This window comes from Zootoca vivipara, chromosome Z, assembly GCF_963506605.1.
Source record: "Zootoca vivipara chromosome Z, rZooViv1.1, whole genome shotgun sequence".
Taxonomy (NCBI): domain Eukaryota; kingdom Metazoa; phylum Chordata; class Lepidosauria; order Squamata; family Lacertidae; genus Zootoca; species Zootoca vivipara.
In genome coordinates, this window is record NC_083294.1 from 20,267,760 (window position 1) to 20,292,820 (window position 25,061).

Consider the following 25,061-nt stretch of genomic DNA (forward strand, 5'->3'; position numbering starts at 1 on the left):
TGATGTCAAATTTGATTCATAAATTTGCTGTACTGAATCAAAGCTGAAGAAACAAGCTGAAAAACTTAACTTCCTTCCTACTATTGCTTATTGAAAGTACCTTGGATGTCTGTGCTTCTTCCACAAGTTTGACAATTTGGGAGAGAGTAGTGTCGCATCCAACATGGGTTGCAGAGATCAGCAGTGATCCATTCTGGTTAATAGAGCCTGCAATGACTGTACTGCCGGGTTTTTTAGTCACAGGCATAGCTTCACCTGCATAAATTGATTTGCCAGCAAAACATTAAGAGACACAATTCTTTGCATTTTCCCCTCTCATCCCCTAGTCTTAATTTTCACTTTGTCTCTTTCCCTTCCTACCCACACCATTAGTTAGTTTCAAGCACCTATTGAAATAAATATAACACAGCTTGCCTGTGATGAGTGATTCGTCCACCATAGAATGTCCCTCAATAACACGGCCGTCCACTGGAAACTTGCCTCCTGGAATCACTTTGACAATGTCACCCCGCTGAACCAGCTCAACATCAACTTGCTCTTCACTAAGAGGACACACAAAATTCCTTAGTCCTTATTTATCCACAACTGAAACAAAGCCTTAGTATGTTCAGCTGAATCTGTGCATATTCATGGTTTGACCTTGCCACATCTTTCTCTTCCCCAAATACCAGCAATTTAGACTGCAAGTTATTTAGGGCGAAGGATTATCTTCTGCTTCTATTTCTCTACAAAATGCCATATATATTGATGGGGCCATACAAAAATAAAGAGCAGGGGGGGGGGGGGAATCAACGAGCACAACATACTGAAATGTATTCAGGCTGCCTTTCAAAAAAATTATTAAAGAACTACAGTAAAGCACAATACCTCAAGAGGATGTTGTCTGGGCCTAAAGTAACAATAGTTGCTTCTGTTGCTTGTAGTGAAATTAGTTTTGCAAGGGCTTCTGATGTTTTACCCTATAAAAGTATAGAGCCACATATGTTAAATTCAAAGTACCACCTAAAAGATCATTGCAAGCAACAAAGTCATATGCAGCACAAGCCATGCTTCTAGCAAATAAATAAGTTCTAAGTAAGTTTACAAAAAACAGTCTTCTGTTATTCTCCTTGGGATGAAGATGGACTTAAGTGGGGGGGAAACATGCATTCCAAAGTATTTGTCTTGAAAACGGTGAGTGTATATTTAACACAATTCTGCCACATACAGAATGGCATACCTGAATTCTCTCTTGGATTCCTACAAGCATCATGTAATGGACAAATTACTGAGCACTAAACTTTTAAGATAATCTTGCAAAACTAGCAGCACCAAGTCTGAAAGTGCTTTAATAAATGCCCCCCTAAATATATGAGCATTTATATTTACCTTGGCCACGTGCTCCAGCCATCGCCCCAATGCAATAAATACAAAGAGCATGGGTGGTGTGTCAAAGAAAGTCACAGGGTTGACTTTTGCCCTCTCAACCATTGCAACCAAAAGAATAACAAAGGAGTAGGCAAACGCAATGGTGGTTGCCAAAACGATCAGCACATCCATATTGGCAGTCTTATGCTTCAGTGCTTTGTAAGCTTGGATGTAGAAATACCAGCCACCAAATAACTGCAAGCACAGAAAAATTCACAGTTACATTTTGCACATAAACACACTATTGATAACTATATAAGGACTGGAGATCTGTGAACTGTCATTCTCCTCCTGGATTCAGATAATTCTCCCGGGTAGGGTGGCTAAGCAAACAGGCAGCAGGCTGCCTAGAAAAATCTGACGGAAGCTCAGCTTTAATAGAGAGGCATTGTTGAAGTGTGGAGCCTATTCTTGCATTTTGTTCCATCATAATAAAACTTAAAAGGAACAAGCATTAATATTTCAGATTTTTGTCTAGAGGGGTAGCAATACAATAAAAGTAACTTAGACTACAGGGCCTAATGTGCTTTCAGCTAATAAGAACAGAAGAAGATCCTGCTGGGTCAGGCCAATGGTCTATCTAGTCCAGCATCCTATTCTCACAGTGACCAACCAGATGCTTGAGGGAAACCAGCAAGCAGAACCTGAGCAAAAGGGCCTTCTTATGTGGCTTCCAGCAACAGGTGTTCAGAAGCACTACTACCTCCAAATGTGGAAGGCAGAGCACAGTCTTTCTGGTTAGTAACCATCAATCGCCCTCTCATCCATGAATTTCTCTAATTCTCTTCTAAAAGCATCTAGTTCAGTGGCCATCACTGCATCTTGTGGGAACAGCATTCCCCAAGGGATAATATGCTGGTGGCTGGATCTAAAATGGACAGGGCATCCCCTTTTCTTCCCTTATCTATGTGCCATTCCCCACCCCAAGAGCTCTCAAGAAATTAGGCCAAGGGTTGGCAGCAAGTTGCCCACCTGCTTTATTCCATATGGTTCATTCAAAGGAATCTTGGCATGAAATTTAAATACTATCACACTAGCATTTCTACTTGCCTGCACAGGGACACACAACAGAAAGGAGAGCAAATTCATGACAGACAAGCCGGGAAGGATCTGGTGCTCTAAGAACATTGATGAATGATATGTTTCCATTTCTTCTTTGGTCATGTTTGCAACCTTATGCATGGATGACATCTGGCTGTCTATAACCATCATGTAAATCATCAGTCCCATTACAGGAATGCAGAAAATTAGGCTTACGAGGAAGGATCGTTTCCATCTTAATATATAAGAGAACAAGATAATAGTGAAGAAATCATAACAACATTGAAAAGAAAGTGTTCAACTATGGAGAAAAATTCATGCATCTAGAACCTTGAGCATGACAGGAAGCATTTAGTAGGGTGTATGGTTCACTTTAGGGATGCGGGTGGAGCTGTGGTCTAAACCACAGAGCCTAGGGCTTGCTGATCAGAAGGTCAAATCCCTGCAACAGGGTGAGCTCCTGTTGTTCGGTCCCTGCTCCTGCCCACCTAGCAGGTCGAAAGGACGTCAAAGTGCAAGTAGATAAATAGGTACCACTACAGCGGGAAGGTATCTATTTTCATTCATTTTTAAGATGCTGCTGTCTTCAGTCAGGGACCACTGCTAACTCCCATGTAGAAACATGATCTAATGGGTGTTTGTTTTTTTTAAAGTCACCTGTATAATGTGATATAGGGACCCAGGTGGCGCTGTGGGTTAAACCACAGAGTCTAGGGCTTGCTGATCAGAAGGTCGGTGGTTCGAATCCCTGCAATGGAGTGAGCTCCCGTTGCTGGTCCCAGCTCCTGCCCACCTAGCAGTTCGAAAGCACATCAAAGTGCAAGTAGATAAATAGGTACCGCTCCGGCGGGAAGGTAAACGGTGTTTCCGTGCGCTGCTCTGGTTTGCCAGAAGCGGCTTAGTCATGCTGGCCACATGACCCGGAAGCTGTCTGCAGACAAACGCCAGCTCCCTTGGCCTATAGAGCGAGATAAGTGTTGTAACTCCAGAGTCGCCCGCAACTGGACTTAACTCTCAGGGGTCCCGTTACCTTTATGATTCACTTTAATAGAAGGTCTCCCCCAGCCCATCAATATAAGTTGTACGTGCAGCAGGAGGCTATGTCTTAAAGACCTCTAGCCCAGGACCCTGATCCAGACTGGCCCTCATCCTGGCAGTCCACTGGGAAAAGAAGAACCAAAGGGAATCTCTTTTCTCAATGCAAATTGCAATTAGGCTTTAACTATTGGCTTTAAAGAACATGTGAAGTGCATTTCCACCACTCAAAGAATTTTGGGCATTGTAGTTTAATCCTCACAGGATTACAATTCTTTTAACTAAATACAGGGCCCTGATTTCATTGAGGGGGGAAATGTGCTTTAAAGGTACAGTGTGTACACAGCCAGAGTGAATGAAAGAGAATATTCATGAAGCATGGACTGATGGGAACATGCAGCCCATTGAAATGCTTCTGAGGAAATAGAGCTCTTTGGAAGAAAAAGGTTCCCCACCCCTGCTTTATAACCTTCAGAATTCTCACAGAAGGAATCAAACATATTGAATGGGATTGGAGCATGAATAAAAGAATACTCACTGCCTTATCTCCTGTTTGTGATCTAAGTGACTAGCAGATCTATCTTTCTTCACCAGCACAGCATTAAATCCTAAATTCTAAAAAAAGGGGGGGATTTGTTGTAGTGTGCAAATGTTGCAGACAGTTTTGAAAGCTAGGGAAATACACATTCAGAGCGCAAGAAAGCAGATCCCTCCCACAAAGCTGTTTCAAAATGTTAGAGGAGTTTTAACTGTATTTCGGTAAATGATGCAAACATATGACTCAAACACATAATACTTCTTGAGGATACAATGCAGTTGTCTGGATATCTGCATATCACCTGTGAATATACTGCTAATAATAAACACCTTAAAAACATGGTGCTGTACAATATGCAACATAAAACAATGTACACCTACCTACAGGAAGGTTTTGGCCAATCCTCTGGTCTGCCAGTCATCTCCCTTTGGCCTGTTTGGAGAGGCCATACCCACCTCCCCCATACGAGACATCATATATGACATCAGTTGCAAGGCAGGTAAGGGCAGAGCTTCAAAGGAACCATCAGGATCTTAAAGTGGGCTCTCACATGCTCCAAATGGCCCATCAGCTGAAGGAGGGAGAAGTGGTTCCAGTCACTGGAAACTGCTTCTCTCTCTAATCCTCCCTGCACAGCTTATTTCTACCTCTGACATCCGAGGAGAAAAGGAGCCAAGCAGGGTGGTTTGCAAACCCTCCCATGTTTTTCCTTTCAACTTGCAGCATCAGGATTGGAGACCCGTGGGGAGGCTCACAAAGAGGCTGAGGTAATTTTCTCTCACTCCCATTCACCTGTGTCCCGCCCCCCCCCCTCTTTGTGGGAAGCAATGGAAAGAAACCTGCATTTTAAAGTTATCTCCTTCTCTTGCTTTGCACGGCAGCAGCAAGAGGGGGAATATTTTAAAATGCAGGCTTCTCTCTTCTGTGTCCTTGAGCAGCTGCTGGTGCTCCAGAACCCTGCAAGGGATGCTCATAAGTGGGCAAGACAACCCAACAGTCAATCACAGGGTGTCATTATATGACATCCTGTGATTGACCAGAAGATGAGGCCCCCAACTGTCAGACTGACCCATGAGGCCAATCTCAATAAGAATGTGGCCTGTGGAACCAAAAATGTTCCCTGTCCATGATAAAAGCAGACAAACATGAGGAAATAAAGAAGGAAGCATGAAGAAAGAAAGGCAACTGAAAAAGATAAGGGTTGGGGGAGGAGACAGGGACGGAGACAAAGTCTCCAAGATTACAATTGTCTTTATACTGGTATCTTTACTATCCACAATGGGCCCAACAATCTTCCGCTGCAAAATATGTTCCACTAACATGGTAGTATTTATATGTGAAAAATGAACCAGCAAATTGCTACATTCACAAGACTACTTACCTCTATAATCCGTATAATATCTCTTGGGCCAACTATCTCAGGATCATACTTAATATGTGCTTTATTTGTTGCAAGTGCTACAGAGCTATACAGAATCCCTTTTGTCTTCATAAGTGTGGATTCTATTTTATGAACACATGAGGCACATGTCATTCCCCTCACCTGTTAAAACAAAAGTTTATTGTTTGCAGAATATTGTCTCTCCAGAGATAATTTTGCATGCATCATAAATAATGAAGTTGATAAGTAATTCCAATCAGAAGATGGCACTGTTCCCAGACAATGACCCAAAATTGCACTAACTTTATTTTATTGATTCTGTAGTACAACTGTTTCACGGTATTATTTTAATTTGCGTAGTACACCAGGTATTTCAGAAGGAAGGCAGAAAACTTTTTTATAAACAGATGCACCTTAAAGTTGTAAGCATTTTTTTATCTTTTATAAACCACTTCAAGGTGTTTTTTTTTTACAATCAAGCAGTGTATAAATGTTGAGAAACAAATAAATAAAGTATAAATGTAAACCTAGCTGGCCAGCAGAGAGTACTGTTGATCAATTGTATTATGAATCGGACACACCAACATAAAATAAAAACTTGAGCTGCCAAGACAGAGGGCTCATTCACACTTACCTTTCCCCCCATGCTTTCAAGGCACATATCTGCACTTTAAAGCTTCATGTCCAAGACCTCCCCACGCCCCTCACCACTTTCCCTAGGAAAACCCACTCCTTATCACTGACTTGGAACAAATGACAACTTGGGTTTTCTGTGGGTTACCTTTTGCTTCGATTCAGCAGTCTGGAGAGGGTTTTCATGGAGAAAGTGCTGCCAGCAACAGTAACACTCTGACACAGAGTTTTAAAGAATGGACTTGTGCCTAGAAATGTGGCACAAATGGGCATGAGCTCAGACTTCACCTCTCTTAATTCCGCCCACCCCCCTTTTTCCCCCCTGAAAACTTGATTAAATGTTTGTTGCCCTAACACAAGCTGGCATGGAGGGTGAGTTTAAATTTTAAGAATTAGCTTCTTTCCACCCTTGCTACAGTCCTGACAAAAATTGTTCCACACAAACACCAGGTGTCTCTAGCTAATTGCTGGAGCTTGCCAAGTAGTAATCTCTCTGACACACACTTTCTCACACATGCAAAGAAAGAGGAGGTGGGGGAGATAAATTACTCTAAATGCTTTTGGAATCAGAGTTACTTACACACAATCTGTAGAGGAATTTTCTTTAATTAACTCTGTTTGTATGAAAAGAACACTAGGTAAAAGGGCTGAGTGTTAAGTGGCATTGATTATTAAATTATTTGCTTACGACAAGTTCCAGGATGCCATCTCCTTCATCATAGTTCTCCAGAACTGTAGCTCCAAATCCCAGCTCCCTAATCAATTCCGCTACAGCTGATGGCTGGATGATGGAAGGATTATACCTCACTTCTGCCTTCCCAGCCATTAGAGCAACAAGAACAGTGTGTATTCCTAGAGACACAAGGCCACACAAAGGAACATTTCATAAAGAAATTAGGAGTGCAATATACAGTGGGATGATCTTGCTCAGCCTACCGCAATCAGGTAGTCTTCAAATGTTATGGACCACCACTCCATTGATGACTGGGGTTTCATGGGAGTTGTAATCCAAAACATCTGGGGAGCACCCATTAGGGAAGGCTCAGTTATGCCATATACCTCTTTACAGATTAGGCAAGAACAGCAATACTAGAACATAATAGGCATTACTTGCAACAGCTAAAGGAGCCAACTTATTCACAGAATGTGGCCTGGCTCTAATTTGAGTCAAACTAAAGGCTTTGATAGCCAACTTGATTTTTTGAACAGGTACACAAGCTATAAACGCTGGAATAGATAAATAACTACTTATCGACATTCCACTTCACTTCATATATTCAATGTAGATTAAAGTTAGGAAAAAAAGTGAATATGGTTTTTGTGCCCATTACAAATATACAATATTGTTTAGTGTGTAAGTTCCCAACGCAGAACCTGTGGGAGCCACCGTGTCCTCAACCTCCCTAGCACCCTGCCAGTCCGTCTCCTCTTCTCAATTTCTAATGTATTACATGTCTTTAGGCACCAGGCGAAAACATTCTTCTTTGGCCATTAAACAATCTATGGCCTTTTAAAAGTGGGGGAGGGGAAACTGTTATTAAGACTTTTCCTGTGATTGTTTTACTGTTTTTTTATTATTATGCTATGTAAATAATGTTTTTGTTTTAAAAAAATTGAACAAATTTAACAAAATACATCATCAATCAATATAACCAATTACATTTTCCCCCTTTTATACTCTCCCCTCCCTCCCTCCCGAGACTTCCCTCAGCTCCCCCCTCTCGTTTGTTTGCACATGTTATTCTCTGCATGTCATAAAATTTTACATATCTTTACCCTATCTATCCTATATTCCACTAATAAATTGTGGGTGTTTATTCAAAACCTGTAAATTATGATTTTAATGTTGTACACCGCCAAGGGATCTTCAGATAAAGAGTGGCATATACAGTGGTACCTCGCAGGACGAATGCCTCGCGCAACAAAAAACTCACAAGATGAAAGCGTCTTGCGATTTTTTAAGGAGACTCACAAGACGAATTTTTCTATGGCTGTGCTTCACAAGACGAAGTAGCCTCGCCAGCCTGCGCTCCAGAGGCTGCGCGTGAACGGGAGAGCGAGTGCGTAGACGGCAGGCAGCTGTCTGTCTGGTTGGGTGTGAGGGTCCGGCTGCTGGGGAAGGAGGGAGGGAGCCTCTCCCTGGCCTCCTGCTTCCCCCTCCCCACTCGCACAGCCGCCTGGGCCTGGGCCAGGCTTGGTCCGAGAGGCGGAGGCGCTCGGCAGAGCCTTAAAACTTTCTGGAGCAGCTGTGGCGCTTGGGGGCAATGTAGCTGCTCCTGGGCTCGGCAGGTGAGTCGGTGCCGGACATGCACCCACAGAAAGGGGGAAATGGGGCGCGGGAAAGAGCTCCGGCTCCCGAGGCTGGAGGGTGAGCTGGGGGAAGGGGAAGCAAGCACGCCGCAGGGACGGACCTGCAGGAACCCCAGAGGGCAGCGGCGCCTCACGTTCTTATGTCCCCATCAGGCTGAGGGTTGACTTTGTTCTGACTTTTTTTTTGCCCATAGGAACACATTAATTAAATTCCAATACATTCCTATGCGAAACCGTGCTTCGCAAGACGAAATTGTCACAATACGAAACAACTCGTGGAATGAATTAATTTCATCTTGCAAGGTACCACTGTAAACTGAATATATAATAATAATAATCCCCTGCAATGAAGGGGAAAGCTACACAGTCATTGTGCTGCTGCGACAGCAGTGCCTTTGGATCCTCTTTCAGACCTTTTCTGAAAGGCAGCCACTAAAATACACTATCCTATTTCTTGGCCACTAGCCTTTAAGAGTTCAGGGAGGGAACCAAATCTTACAGCTGGCAGTGAAGCATTATGTATTCCACCTTCTATTTTCTGCCACAAGAAACACAGAGAAGACTGGAAAATAGTTACGTCTTATGATAATAAATGGCAAATGCTAGTAGCTCTTCTCCTGCCAAAGGATGGCACTCACTCCCACAACATAGCACACCATTCCTTCATCACTGCTAAAGATGCAAGCCTCAGAATTTAAACTGTATAATCAGAATCCCTGAAGGGCCTACATATTTGCGTCATCTGAGCTTTAAAAGGTCAGGTTAAGCATCACTAAAATGGTGTCAGGAAATTTAAATCCATTTTACTAATGTATATCTCACCATCTTCTCTCTTCAGATTCCTTTCAATGTTCGCCACACAGGAAGCACACGTCATACCAGTGACTTGAATGTAGCACTTGGAAGGTGCATTGGCATCCTGCTTATTGAAGACAGGGGAGAGGTTGGAGTGAGCTTCCATTTTGAAGTGTTTATTATCCTGAGATTCTGCCAGCCTTTCCTGTGAGGGCTGAGTTATTAGCACCAAAGGTTCTGTGCTTGTGAGTCCTGGGAACAGAAAAGAATAATTTTAATGTGTTTGAACAACTGCTGCAAATACTGTATGTTACTCCCAGGGACACTTGATGCATTCATTTCACATCTGGAGGAGCTAAAAATACCAGCTCTCCCTGTCTACCTTATTTCTAGCTGAGCCCAGAAGATAGCAAATCCCATGCTTCCTAATTGGAAAATTACCCTTAATAACAATAATAATTTATTATTTATACCCCGCCCATCTGGCTGGGTTTCCCCTCCCACTCTGGGCGGCTTCCAACAAACATTAAAATACATTAAATACCCTTAGGATATCCATTCCAGTTAAACAGAAGCCATAAGTCATCTCTTCTCTTTAGGGGGCATGCCTGCTTTCTATATGTATGTTCTACAAACATGTGCTTCAAACAATTGTTTTGTGTTCCCGCTTATTACCTTAGAGCATCTGTAGTGTTGTGAGTGGCTGCTAGCCTTTATGTCAAAACATAACCACTCACAACACTACAGATATTCTAAGATAATAAACAAGAACATGAAACAATTGTTTGAAGCACATGCTTGTAGAGCATACATGTAGAAAGCAAGCATGTAGAGCTGAAGAAGGGGCATCTTTCCAGATCTTTAGAGACACCAGCAATTTCAGAATCAGTATTAAGAGATTATAATTACCGTGTGGATCTGCACCCCACCCCCCAGAGAAAGCTACCTTTCCAAATAGCAGTTGGATTTGCTCTATAAGCATAATTTAAAGAGCTATCACCTGTTAAGGATGCATCAAAACCCATATCCTCAATGCCATTCCTTAAGTCGTCTGGAGAGGTCTGCATGGGGTCATATTCTATAGTCCCATTATGGTTCAGAAGAGACACATGTACTGCCTTCACTCCTGGCTTCTGGGAAATTACTCTCTCAATTGACTGTACACAAGAATTGCAGGTCATTCCTTCGATATTTATCACGGTAACGCATGTCAAGGGATGGTGCATGATGCTGTTGACATCTCTTGGAGATTTCAGCGGAGATTTAGGTGTGTTCAAAAGTGCAGCATTTTCATGTCCGTCAAAAAGGCTGACCTTAAAAGTCTCTGGCGATACTACTTCTATGGCTCTTCTCAGTGCACTTATGCTGATTAGGCTGGGATTGTACTTTACAATGGCAGATTTTTCCTCTAAAGAAACCACTATACTAGTTACCGCAGGGAGTGCTGATATGCTGCTTTGAATATTGAAGACACATGAATTGCAGTGCATGCCATCAACTCGGAATGTTATGGTCTTCAAACATTGTGTGTACTCTGGAGAGTCTTGCGGAGCTTTTTCTGAGCATTTGGTTTGTGTGTTCTTCAGCCGCTCTACATCAATAGCACCAAGTTTGAGGGGCTTAGGCTGCTTCTTTATTGATGCCCTAAAACCGGCAGCTTCTATTTGGTTTTTTATTTCCTCCGATGTGATGAGATGAGGCTGATAAACCACCACAGCTTCCTGATTGTCCAGGGAGACTAGAAGATAAATGGTGAATTGTTAGTATGTTTCCCTAATGGTTATTCACCTAAAACCCTAGTTTTCCCCTCCATGTTAGCAGGCCAATACAACCTCTTGCCCACCTCTGAAAGGTCTGGTGCCACTGGCAAACCAGGTGGGGAAAGGCTGCATAATCACAGTCATACTAGTGTGCAACATAGTGTGCAACACAGATGGGTCTCATGCCAGCAATGGTGGGGTTTAGCTTTCAAAGTGGGAGGAGCACTGTCCCTATGGGATTGTGATAAACTGTGTCATGCAATTGGGGGAGTTCTGCCACACTCGAATGAGCCTCTGTCTACTAACATAGTTTTGTCTTCTTTTGCTATTAACACCACTCATTCTACAGCACACAATTGCACAACAGAAATACAACAGAAAATGGAAAATGAATATACTGAACTGGGCATGAATTAAAGGATATGTAACAAGAAAAAGGGACGCAGGTGGTGCTGTGGGTTAAACCACAAAGCCTAGAGCTTGCCGATCAGAAGGTCAGCGGTTTGAATCCCTGCAACGGGGTGAGCTCCCGTTGCTCGGTCCCAGCTCCTGCCAACCTAGCAGTTCAAAAGCACGTCAAAGTGCAAGTAGATAAATAGGTACCGCTACAGCGGGAAGGTAAACGGCGTTTCCGTGTGCTGCTCTGGTTTGCCAGAAGCAGCTTTGTCATGCTGGCCACATGACCTGGAAGCTATACGCCGGCTCTCTCGGCCAATAATGTGAGATGAGCGCCACAACCCCAGAGTCGGTCACAACTGGACCTAATGGTCAGGGGTCCCTTTACCTTTAACAAGAAAATAATTGTGTAAGATTATTTTACCACGTGATCACAGTGGAGAGACTTTAAAGAAAAAGCACAGCTGAAATTTATTACGAAATAAAAATAATTTTGGATCCCTTCTTGGGCTTTTCCAGGGAAAAGGAAGTGATTTTCCAGGGAAAAGGAATGATTTTGAGATAGTTGGACTTAAGAGAGATATTAACAGAAAGTGGAGAAGATGGATATTATCATTAACATCTTAAATAACTTTCTAAAAAGAAACTGGCAGATGAAAAAACCAGAGAACTTATCTTTCTTTATTGCTTCTTTTCCCTTTCTCTCCTTTTTAAAATTTCCTTTTCCTTTTCTTATCTTATCTTCCTTCTTTCTGCTTCTTTGTTTTTCTTTTTTCCCTATTTCTTTTGCAGCTGTTTTTGTCTCTTTTTAAATTTACATTAGTTTTCTATATTTTATTGCATTATAAAAAACTTTTATTAAAGATCTTAATACAAAAAGAAAACTTCCTAGGTACAAAATACAGAAGCTGGCTTCAAAATAGGTGCTGTGTGTCTGAAAGCCTATGTCTGATCAGTTTGGAAGCATGGTGGAAAGAGTCTCATCAGAGGCAGAATGAAGTATAAAGGATTATTTCCTTTGTTACAGAATTCCAGCCCAGAGGAGGCAGGGAAAGTGGACACACAAAGGGTCCTCCCTATGAACTCTCTGTGTACTACCCTGTGCTTGTCCAGCAAAGCAGGTATTTGTGATTTGCCTGCAAACCCTACACAGAAGAGGGTAAAGGAAAAAGTCCACTCAGTTACATGTACCTGGTTGGGGATACAAATAAAGGGTTGCAATACTGGAAAGGTCATGGGAAATGATTAAGCAACATATAAGATCAGGAAAAACCAAACTCTAATCCTTTTTAATTACCTTTAATTCGTGTGACACCTTGCAGTTTGCCAATCTTTCCTTCAATAGTGCTAGTGCAAGAATGGCAGGTCATCCCCTCTACTTTCATCCTTAACGCAACATCGCTTGTTTGGAATAAATTTGGATCTTCAGACATTCCAGGATTTCTTTCATGCACTACATTCTCTGAACTGAATCCTGGCACTATTTGGTTGATCTGGTTGCCATTTATAATAGAGGAGATAAATGTTACAACTACAGACTTTCTGTCAGAAGAGCTTTTCACATCCAAGATGCCCTTGGTTTGCAGGAGGTTGGTACGGATTTCTTCACATGTTAATGCTGATTGAGCTGGTATTGTAAGAAAAATGGTGTCTGATAAAACAGGTTTAGAGTTTGCATTAGCAAGTGTAGCATCAAATCCCATGTCATCTATAGCTTCTTGCAGTGACTCTGGAGTTTGCTTTTGGGGGTTATAAATAATGGCTGCATTCTTATTTTCCAGGGAAACCTTGCAGGGAAAGCAGAAAAAGAAAAAAGAAAAAAGAGAAAACACGTTAGACAACTATGCCAAACAAAGATTAAAATCTCAAGGTGGCATTAACATATCAGGCAGCTTTGTCCTATTATAGTGACACCTTGCACGTGATCCCACTCATCTGAGAAGGAAGTGTAAGACTGTACCTATTAAACCACAAATTAACTTGGATTTATCTGTAAGACAAGATGACTGGCTACAAGATGAGTCACAATAAAAGTGGCCAGATTATTTCTGAATCTCACACACAATAATACAGTATAAATTTCTCACACAGCACTTTCCAAAGTGCCCTAAGCATACATAGCACTGCACATACAGCGAAGATTATACTAATCCCATGTTGCAGTGTCCCTTGCACTGATCAGGCTTGAAATGAAACTCTACTGGTTAAAAGGTTAAAAAGAGAGAAAAGTGCTGGTATAGACTTAGAATAACTGAACTGTAAAGTTCAAAGGGATCCTGAGAATCACCTGGTAGTCCAACCCCCTGCAATGCAAGAATATCAACTAAAACATCACTTTCTTGTAACTTGAATCCATTGGTTCATGTCCTACCCTCCAGAGCAGGAGAATACAAGTTTGCTCCATCTTCCATGGGACACCCATTGAGATGTTTGGAGATGGCTACCATGTCTTCTCTCAGTCTCCTCTTTTCTAAGCTAAACAAACCCAGTTCCCTCAACCATTCCTCATAATGCTTAGTTTCCAGACCCTTTAATATGTTGGGATGTTCGTCAAGTGGCTTCGCATTTGTCCAGATCCATGCCCCCTGCTGTTGTCCAGCAGGAGTCCAGTCATATCCCGGGTGGCTGATACTTGGAGTGACCCATGTCGCTCTGAACATCTCCATCTGTCTTCAGAGTTACTGTTCCCACCCACCCACCTTGTTCTAGTTCACTGATTGGTGTGTTGGTTTCAGCAGGAACTATAACATTTACTCTGAATTCCTCTTCCTTCTCCCAGCCCCATGGAACTGAACTCCTTGTGTCTGACCAACTAATCGAATCCTGTTCCAGGAAAAACAGCCAAATGATGTGAGTGACAAAGAGATCTTTGAAAAAGAGAACATATATTTCATTTTCAGAAATGTAGCTGTTCTGTTTTGAAACTGATCCTGATCTTTTTCAATAGGGATAGAAAAGTCAGGAATTCACTAACCAGGATAGAGAATAAGGAACTAATGAATTAGTAGCAGTGGAAAATATTTTGTACTTTGTACACAACCTTGGTGACATCACTAGCTTTTCATATCAGACAGGGCAACTGTCCCAAAATTGAATTTGCTTTCAACAAGCTGAATTCTTTTCTGACTATTTCAATTTTCAAAAGGGCAAACTGATGCCACTAAAAAGCCAATTACATCAATTCCAAATTTTATTATTTTCCTTAGGCAAAACACTACCAGGAAGCCACTATTATGATCTAATTACACAAACGTAATCTATTTAACTAACATAGCTTCTCTGCTCTGTGTTTGCCTAAGGTAGAAATGATTGATTTACCTGCAATTATATGTAAGATAACCAAAATGCATGCTCTCTGAAACTGCAGTAAACGTATACTATTTCCCCCCTGTCATTAAGAATAGTATTTCCAAAGTGCACAACTTAATCCCTTAGTGCACAACTTGATCTCTTAGCAAGAACTCAGATGGTGCTCTTCAAAAAAAACTTTAGATGGATTATATCCTGTGAACTGCTTAGCAGAACAAGGCCCACCACAGCTCATATACCAGGGGTCAGCAAACATTTGCAGCTGGGGGCCGGTCCACCGTCCCTCAGACCTTGTGGGGGGCCGTACTATATTTTGAAAAAAAATATGAACGAATTCCTATGCCCCACAAATAACCCAGAGATGCATTTTAAAGAAAAGGACACATTCTACTCATGCAAAAACACCAGGCAGCCCCACAAATAACCCAGAAATGCATTGTAAATAAAAGGACACATTCTACTCATGTAAAAACATGCTGATTCCCGAACTGTCCACGGGCCGGATTTAGAAGGCGATTCGGCTGCATCCGGCCCCCGGGCCTTAGTTTGGGGACCCCTGTCATATACCCTTTGATCTGGTAGCAATATGAAAAAAATACTTACTTTAATATGGTGAACCCCATTTAGTTTTCCAATATGCTGCTCAATAGTCTGTACACAAGAATTGCATGTCATCCCCTCCACACAAACATCAATTGATCTGGCACCTGATAATGGATCCATTCTATTTACCGCTTCACATTCCTGATAGATGTAAAGGAAAAATAACAGATATAGTATTTGTACTCAGGCAAGAAACGGCCTATGTTAATTTCCAGCCCTCTGGACATTTAAACTACTTATCTTACATGAAACTTAACAAAGACCATATGCATCCACTAAAATTGTCATTATATTTTAAAAAGAGTATTATCAAGTGTTATCTTGTGACCTAAGTACAGAATCCAGTACATATTAGTTGGGGATATATCCATCTGAAATACTGGATTTCTGCCCATCCAAATAGCAGAAGCAGCACAGAAAGGATTCAGTTATGAAATGACATGAAGGCACCTGGGAAAGGAAGAGTGTGTTGGAAAAAAGCCTATTTTTTTACATAGCAAACTTGATGGCTTTATGCAGGTGTCCCCACCACTTATGCGGAGGTTATGCCAACCTTTTCCTGCTCTCCAGCTTTCTCTCCCACTCTTTCTCCAATCCAGACCAAAATATCTAGGGTTAAAGCTCTGTGGCTAGTTGGAGGCTGGAGGATGAGCAGAAAAGTGGCTGCAGCTGCTGCGCTACTCCACACACCAGCTGTTAAGCATAGTCTAAACCAGGCACCCCCAAACTTCGGCCCTCCAGATGTTTTGGACTACAATTCCCATCTTCCCCGACCACTGGTCCTGTTAGCTAGGGATCATGGGAGTTGTAGGCCAAAACATCTGGGGGGCCTCAGTTTGGGGATGCCTGGTCTAAACAAAGCAGCATCGCACCTCAGGTCCCTTCGGGGCTTCCTCCACCCTCACGGATGTCCAAACCACAAGGACTCTCCAGCTATTTCCTGCCATTTCCTGGTAGTATTCTATTTATTTATATACCAGCACCAGTGCTTTTTTTCTGGCAATACACAGGGGTATGCATACCTCTAAACATTTTGTGAATCTAAGTTTGGCCTCATATGAGTAGGAAAATGAGAGTACCCCTAAATATTTTTAAAGGAAAAAGCACTGACCGGCACCATGTGTATACATGGTCACACATGAGTGGCGAGGTACCTATTCAACATTATGCTGTGGACAAGAACAGCAGTCCAACTTTTTAAAAAAATGTCAAGGGCAGACACATTGGGGGAGGGGGGGGAGAATCTACTGCTATATTTTTCTAAGCCAGGCACTCCCACATGCGGCTCAGGAGCCTTGCTGGGGTGATACACTGAAAACCTCATGCACACTTTTTGGGGATTTACTCCAGCTTGGGCAGGTTCAATAATGGCTCTGACTTCACAAAATCTGCTGTCATGAGGGTGTATGACACACTGGGACAGGGTAGATGGAAGGAATAATGTAGGGAGGGGCAATCAAATCCATTATGATGCTACCCAGCAGGTCTGACGTAGAAGGCAAAATAAAGGTTGTGCACATGGATTGGTCACATAGGCTGATAAGGAGGCAGGGCTGGGCCAGAAGCAGTGTTAGAAACTCAAATATATGTTAGGCACCAAATGGCTCCTTAGACCAAGGTTGCAGTCGCCAAAACGGAATGTCTAGTTGCCATTTGGGAGTAAGATGGCTCTAAAGTCTTATTTTTCAAATGATGGATTTGACTGTGATTAACAGATGTATTAGTATACGTCTGGGCTGAGATAAGTGAAGACAAGCTACAACAATTAACTCTAACATTCACTACACCTGCTCAGGCTGCAGAGAAAAAGCATTTTGGTTCCTGAAATTCATTGATTGTGCAGATAAAATATAACTGACAGAATTCTACTGGATGTAGTATCAATGTGTGAAAACAGTCAAGATCCAAAGATCCCCAGGCATGAACCTCCAGATGGTGATGTCAGGTGCCATCCTGGCACCTTGGCATCTTCACTTGGTCACAAGTGGCTGATAGGTGCAAAATGCACTTGGCACCTGGCTAATTTTGAACACTGGCCAGAAGGTCTGGTTGGTCCATGCAGATGCCAGGCTATTGTTCCATGCAGCACTCCTCCTGACTGATTGAGCCGTATTTGGAGTGAGGATCCCCCCCCACTTCACTTTACGTAGTGAGGGGCCATACCCTGAATTTGAACTTCATGTAAAACACATTTCACCTTGGTGGGATTCCATCTGCAGCCTCTGTGCACCCAGCATCTATGATTTGATCACTGGGGAAAGGAAATATCCTGTTATATGTGTGTTGCTTGTCTGCTGCTGTGCTTGCATAGTTAAGATAGGGAGCTGTTCTGCGGAGTTTGCATTGTGGTTTTGTCCCAGGAGCGCCACTGCTTTTGTCCAGAAATTGTTATCTGGACAACTGGAAGTTGGGACCACTTCCCTGATGTATCTTGAGTTCCCATTTCCTGCATGCAGTGAGCCATTGGAGGCTGCTACTCTGTGTGTTTATGGCTCCCACCTTGTTGCTTCCCCAGCACCTTCCTCTGCCTGCTTTTCTGTCCATGGAGCTACATGGGTATTGGGTGGGCTTCCAAATGTCAAGTTCTAGAATATAAGATCCTTGGAGGTAATTTTTTGGAGGGATGGAGACGGGACAGAACTTCATAAAATATCATGGACATTGTTTGAGATGCATAATCAAACAAAGCATTGCTTGCATTCAGTAATTTTTCCAAATAAAAACATGAACTAAAAGAATACCCTAACAGAAATGCCAGGTGCATATTGCCAAGATTTTCCATAATGGAAACCACCACTACATCACAGGCCACTATATGATGCTTTAAATATATACCTTCCTATGACAAGCAACCTGCTATTTCATTTAGACTTTTGTATCCAAAGGTAAATAAACACCGGGAGGAGTAGAGTACATGGTATCATCACCAATAAGCACTGCAACCTGTATCCAACAGCAAAAAGGATGGCAGGCCTACAACTGTACCATCATCAGTGTGCACAAATCCCTGGAGGATTGACCCAAATAACAAATGTGGAATATACAATTATCCCTGCAATTCAAACGTGACCAAGCCCTTGTTTACATAAATTCCAAAACAGATAGAATTAGGTCATTAGTAAAGCAGGTAATTAGAGCCTTCCTTTCATGCTGACAATATCATCATCTTTGGAGGAACTGGAATACTGTATAAGGAATGAACAATTAATTCAGATTGTATAAATTTTCAAAATAAAAAAATGGACACACAGCCCTCATATATAACTACCTCTCTACATAATATTCCTGAAGAGTCCACAAGATGTTTGGCAATTTCCAAATTAACACTTGATCAGATTAAAATAGAAAGTTTGCTGTTAAATTGGAGTGCAGCATTAGGCACTCAATGGGCTGAAATATCTGAGGCCAGCCTTTCCTCTTCATGTCCTATAGTCTTATCAGCCCCAATCACTGCAGACATGCTGGCTGGAACTTAGAATTTGCTATCCAAAACATCTGGAGGGCACCCCCACAAAACCCAACATTGTTCAATTCACCCCAAACCAGTGCCAAACATTTTTGTGCTATTTTGTACAATTTTTGCAACAAGCTTTCCGTATTCTTCTGAAGCTTTTTTTTGGGGGGGGGAGATACCTATGGCCCCCAGTTTGAGTATCAATTATTCTGTTTGGGGGCAGCACAAAACACGGGGTTTGCACCACATAACTTTGGCATCAGTTTGGAGGGGATCCAAAATTTCAAGGTTACATGTTAATGAAGCTTTTTTACTTCCCAAAATCTCTTGAAAAACCCTAAACACAAAACATGTACAAAACAAGGGGTTTTAGAATTTCATATTCACCTGCTGCTAATTTTACACCTGATGGTATAAAATCCCTGTTTGTCACATAACAATTTCAATAAAGATTATTATCCTATTATACAGACACAGAACAAGACGTTTAGGTGGCAGTTAAGTAGCAGGTGCAAATCAGCTGTAACAAAAGATGGTTTTCACCTAACTAAGTTCAAATCATAGATAAAATGGGATTTGGCTAAGATGCATTTCCCACCCTATTATGCTCTTTACCTTCTTTTAGAAGATTGCTGTAACAAGTGTAATTTACACAGGTTGAGATGTTTACTGTAAATATTAGTTCACTGAACAACTACATTTTAACCTAACTAATAATATCATGCTATATTAAACCACAATGGTATGAAGATTAAGTACACAATGTGGTTTTCACAGCACCTAAGAATAGTTGAAATCCGTCTGTCTCAGGAGACCATGGAGGAGTGCACCTTTGGGGGTGAAGTCAAACTTTTGGAAGGTTACAGCACCTGCTGTGGCTGTAGAGACTGATATGGGTGTGACATGTTTTGGTACAGCTGGGGCACATGAAGGTGTCCAGTTGTGCTGCTGCAGATGCACCATGGCGTTTCTACTCTCTGTTCCAAGTGGTCATTCCTCCTCTGGTCACTGCTATAGATGTACGACCTGACCATCTGTCTCCAGGCACTGCGTCATCTGAAAACAAAATCTCTTGGATAAGGACCCGTAACACTTTTGTCTTGGCACAGAGACATGCCAGGTTGAACAGACCCCCATTGCTCCAAAGGCACAGGAGACTACCAGGGAGAAGTATTTGCCAAAAAGAGTTGGGGCAAGAACGCAACCCTGTTTCACACCTCTCTATATAGGGAAGGCATCAGAGAATGAGCAGTAATGTATTACATAATGTTAAGAAAATAAACTTCTTGTTTTTCAGTGAATAACTAGCTAAAATATGACTTGAATCTAGTCACAGAACTTCATCTTGGGAATGTAAACAGAAACGGCGACCCTAGCTCAAAAAGAAAAAAATGGTGTAAAATTGCATTAACGCTTAGCTTGCAGCTTCCCTGTTAACTCTGTGTTGCTGGACAATAGCAGAGAGCTAGCCTGTGAATGCACAATTGTGGAAGTCAATTTGCTTACAGCTCAGCTTCCCTGAACTTAGCACTCAGAACTTCCCTATTTGCCAGTCAGTTCTAAGCACTGACACCCACTGAGTTCAGATAAGCCAACCAAAGTTTAAATTCTTGGCTTGGCATACACTGGCAGGAGTCCAAAAACATGCCATAGGTTCACACCCAAGATACAGTTGCAGATGAGCAAAGATTTTTTATTTTTATGTTCTTTTTCATTAGCACACTTCTGAAAGCCCAATTTATTTTTAAAACTCAACTAAGTTTCAAAGTATGTCTTGTGAAATGGCACAAGGGGCTGCTGTTTTAGAAATATAATCTAATGTCCTCATGGGCACTGGAAGAGGAATGTGGGGGGAGCGCCCGACAACGCGATCCCAAAGGGGTGCCATCGCGGCTGACCCACCCGTCTGCACTGGGCACCCCACCCCCTAAGGCAGCGTGCCACGCCCCAGGACACGCACCAGCCCCGCCTCCGCTTGCTCTCCACCCCCCACCCACCCCCATGCCAGAGCATGAAGCTCTGCCACTTTTCATGGGCACAAAAAGTTAGCTGTACAGTTCTCTGCATCCTGTCCTTTATCTACACAATTTGCATTTGCATTTTTGTGCATCATGAAATTAAGCAAGTCCTGTCAGAGATATTGTAAGTTTAATAAACGTATAACTTGCATGTTAAGAAAAATTCTTCACAAAGATGCATACAAAAAATAGGAAACAAAGCACATGAAAGACAAATACAATTTAAAACTTATGACCCCAAAATTCTCAGTTAGTGTTATCTTTTAACTAAAGAGATGGAATAGCTCATATTCTCAACATTTGTTTTTCATTCAAAGAGCCTGAAATGATGAATTGAGGGAGGCTAGTCTCTCCAACTTTCACACTACACTCTCATGACAATGCAGTAGACAAAGCCGCTTTGTTCTCTCCAGCACTAGAGGAAACCACTAGAGAGCTACTTTACATTTTTTAACTTTAGGTAGCAGAGAGCAGAGCCAAGGCAGAGCCATGGATATAGTGTTAAGAAGAGATTAAAATATTTTCCCAAAATAAGGAACTGAAGACAATAACTCGGTTATGTGTAAAGATGTCACCATAATCACTTAGATGACATCACCAATGCACGAGGCAATAAAAAGCAACTTAGTAGTGTGTCTTTAACAAACACACACACAATTCTCTGGTCTTCTATTGCAACACCAAGACCTACAAAGAACCCATAAGAATCAAACAAACCACTAAAATACGGTTATTTTAAAATCTCTCCTTATAGGACACACACACATCCAGGCCACCTACTTTGCTATTTTCTTGTATTTCTCAAGCCCTCTGTGTAAACCTAAGGAACTGTTATCTACTGAAGCTGGGAAAGCTTTTTGTTTGGGGGGGGGAGATTTTAAGAAAATATGAGGGGAGGGGAGAGAAAGGGATGCAGGAAGATAACAAGACAGATAATGCAGGAAGATATGGGCTGTGAGTTAATGAAAGGACAGGCCACCCTCAGGAGCTCCCCGATTGCTCCTCAAGTCACCCCAGGGTGCCACAGCCCACTGGTTGCAAACCACTGGTCCAGCAGATTATACTCTACCTTGCTCTGTGTTCTCACCTTGGTGGGTCACACAAGTTGTGCAATGCTGGGTGGCTACTTCACACATGAACAAACCAAGATGAATTGAAGAATTAGTTGTTGTTTTTTAATTCCACATGCACAACAGACATGGCATTTCCATGTTTCAAAAATATGCACTGATTCATAAATTTATAATCTAAATAATGATGGGAACTGTAGCCACTCTTGCTGTAGATAGGCAGCTACACCTCAACAGTGGCTTGCTCCGGACACTTAGTAAATTCATGATGGAGACAGTATTTGAATACTAGGCATTATAATGCAGCAATTAACTTACATATTATTTTCTATTCTGCAGACCTGCAACTTGCACAAAGGTTATGTTCTGAAGACCGCACCTAAAGCATAAATTGTGTGTTTTCAAAACACAATGGGTGCAGTAGCACGTGAGATTGCCAAAGTCTTCTTTCTCAGAGTCCGCCCCCTTTTCTCCCTCTTAATTTTTTTTGCCAAGCACATAAAGCTGAATGTGCACAAATTAAATGCACGTAAGTTGCAAATATACTTCGTTGCCTTTCTTCAAGGCACAGATGTATCATTTAAAGTACAAGTACTTTTAAAATAAGAAAAAAGCCAATAAAGCTAAAAATCTCTGGCCATTGGTGGTCTCCAAATTCCTGTACATAAACTCTCTGGTTTGGGTCTTTTCTCCTTTGCCTTCTTCTCAGGGAAAAATGATTCCATAACATATGACCTTCCTTTTTAAAAATAAGAATACGAATGTTTGCTATCAGTTCTAGTACCTAACCAAATATTTCTACATATAAATGTTTCTTGTTTTGCTTATCTGATGCCTTTGTTCACTTCACTAATGATGAATAACATTTGTATGCCAAGCTGGTAGATCAAATATCTTTTAGTTAATTACTCATCTAATTTATCAGTATAGGTGTGTTTTTATGATATGAAGAAAGTGCAAGGCACACCTATAGCTTCATACATATCACCTGCCAGCCACTGTTGGAAGGAAAAGCCACATACAGTATTGTCTTCTGTTATTAGTCACACACCAGAATTTTTCAAAAAGCCCCAGAATATGCAGATATCGGTACTCCATTATCCACACCAAACAGTCAACTAAAGATTTAGCGAATAATTAAATTGGATAATTAAATAACCAGTTTTAGAAACTCAGATATATAAGCTAAGCACCTAATTGCTCCTTAAACCTAGGGACTCAGCTACATTAGTCCAAAAAACAGCATTTTGAATGTGTTATAAACAAAATATTTTTTTGCGATTTTCCAGTGTTTTTCCCTTTTGTTATAACGATTTGATTTCTAACTTATTTATAGTGTTTTCTTTCTGTTTGCAGATCCACCCTGTTACAGTCACAAAAATGGAATGTTTAGTTGCCATTTTTGGGCAAGACAACTCTAAAGCCTCATTTTTCAAATGATGGACTGGCTATACCGGTAATTGATTCTTAGTTAAGCATCTGGCTAGTTCAGATGACAACCTTATGCTAGGTTAAGAACTCTGAAAACTTAAAGTAGAAAAAAGCCAAAAGCTAAAAAAGCCAATGCAATTCTGGGCTGCATCAATAGGAATATAACATCTAGATCAAGGGAAGTAATAGTCAGACCTCACCTGGAGCACTGTGTCCAGTTCTTGGCACCACAGTTTAAGAAGGATACTGACAAGCTGGAACGTGTCCAGAGGAGGGCAACCAAAATGGTCAAAGGCCTGGAAACAATGCCTTATGAGGAACGGCTTAGGGAGCTGGGCATGTTTAGCCTGGAGAAGAGAAGGTTAAGGGGTGATATGATAGCCATGTTCAAATATATAAAAGGATGTCATATAGAGGAGGGAGAAAGGTTGTTTTCTGCTGCTCCAGAGAAGCGGACACGGAGCAATGGATTCAAACTACAAGAAAGAAGATTCCACCTAAACATTAGGAAGAACTTCCTGACAGTAAGAGCTGTTCGACAGTGGAATTTGCTAGCAAGGAGTGTGGTGGAGTCTCCTTCTTTGGAGGTCTTTAAGCAGAGGCTTGACAGGCATACGTCAAGAATGCTTTGATGGTGTTTCCTGCTTGGCAGGGGGTTGGACTGGATGGCCCTTGTGGTCTCTTCCAACTCTATGATTCTATGAAAGTTGCTTTATCCAGAGACAGCCAACATATATATTGGCCTATTCCTATCTCTTTTTCTTAATGGTGACACAGACCATTCATTACATAAGAACATTCTTCACAACAGTGAGATGAGCAGTGGGGGTAGAGTAAGTGAGGACAAGCTACAGCAATTAACTCTAACATTGTTCACTACACCTGCTCAGGCTGCAGAGAAAAAGCATTTTGGTTCCTGAAATTCATTCTGATTGTGCAGATAAAATATAACTGACAGAATTCTACTGGATGTAGTATCAGTGTATGAAAACAGTCAAGTTCCAAAGATCCCCAGGCATGAACCTCCAGATGGTGGAGATATCAGGCACCATCCTGGTACCCAGGCATCTTCACTTGGTCACAAGTGGCTGATAGGTGCAAAATGCACTTGGCACCTGGCTAATTTCGAACACTGTAAATAACCAAGATGAAGGCTGATGTTCTAGTACTCTTCACAAAAACAAGTTCATTCACACTAGCTCATTCACACAAAATCAAGCCCTAAGCTAGGGAATCTGTGGCCCTCCAGATGTTATTGGACTCCAACTTCAGTCCTAGTCAGCAGGGCCAAGGATCAGGGATGATGAAAGTTACAAGGCAATATCAGGAGGGTTGCCTATCCCTGCACGAAATCCTGTATTTCTGTATAATGCTTCCCTGTATTGCATCCCTGTACTTTTTACAGCTTTTTTAGTAGTATGTATTGATGGGGTTATTATATAGTTTGCAACACCTAATGGCATTTAAGTGTCTCTGTCCACAGATTTCAAGTGGAGGTAATAGTACCTTTCTCCATATTACATTCAGTGACTAAAGTAAGGACACTAGCCTAAACATATAATTATTTAAAGCTCTCAGAGCATCTCACAACAAAAAAGTGACACATTGAAGTTCAATAAAAATAAAAAAGTGTTTAAAAAAGCAAACAAAAGAGTAAAAACAGATGAAACAAATGAAAAGCCTAGGAAATTAAAAAAGGTAACCACCTAACATTGAAATGACACAATGGAGGCCCCAAGTGAGCATCCCTGGGGTGCGCAATGCACATTCCACAGTTAAGAGCATCACAGTGTGTTCTCTTCTGTAGCCACCGTCCACACTTCACTTTGTGGGGGCACTTGATCCATAGCCTCTGATCAACTGGGCCTGGAAATGGGCTG

The 25,061-nt window shown here is 41.7% G+C and overlaps 1 protein-coding gene across 1 annotated transcript in view; it reads right to left on the reverse strand.

The window, feature by feature from the left end:
• The window catches only part of ATP7A (ATPase copper transporting alpha), a 47,885-nt gene that overhangs the window by 19,152 nt on the left and 3,672 nt on the right, over positions 1-25,061 (reverse strand). The window contains exons 2-13 of the mRNA XM_035113566.2: positions 15,209-15,349; positions 12,594-13,083; positions 10,141-10,878; positions 9,168-9,392; positions 6,724-6,887; positions 5,403-5,564; positions 4,022-4,098; positions 2,458-2,683; positions 1,369-1,602; positions 868-959; positions 415-542; positions 101-255 (exon numbers count right to left, since the gene is read on the reverse strand). Coding sequence (XP_034969457.1) covers positions 101-255; positions 415-542; positions 868-959; positions 1,369-1,602; positions 2,458-2,683; positions 4,022-4,098; positions 5,403-5,564; positions 6,724-6,887; positions 9,168-9,392; positions 10,141-10,878; positions 12,594-13,083; positions 15,209-15,328 — 2,811 coding nt within the window. The 5' untranslated portion in view covers positions 15,329-15,349. The remainder of the gene's footprint in view (positions 1-100; positions 256-414; positions 543-867; positions 960-1,368; positions 1,603-2,457; positions 2,684-4,021; positions 4,099-5,402; positions 5,565-6,723; positions 6,888-9,167; positions 9,393-10,140; positions 10,879-12,593; positions 13,084-15,208; positions 15,350-25,061) is intronic.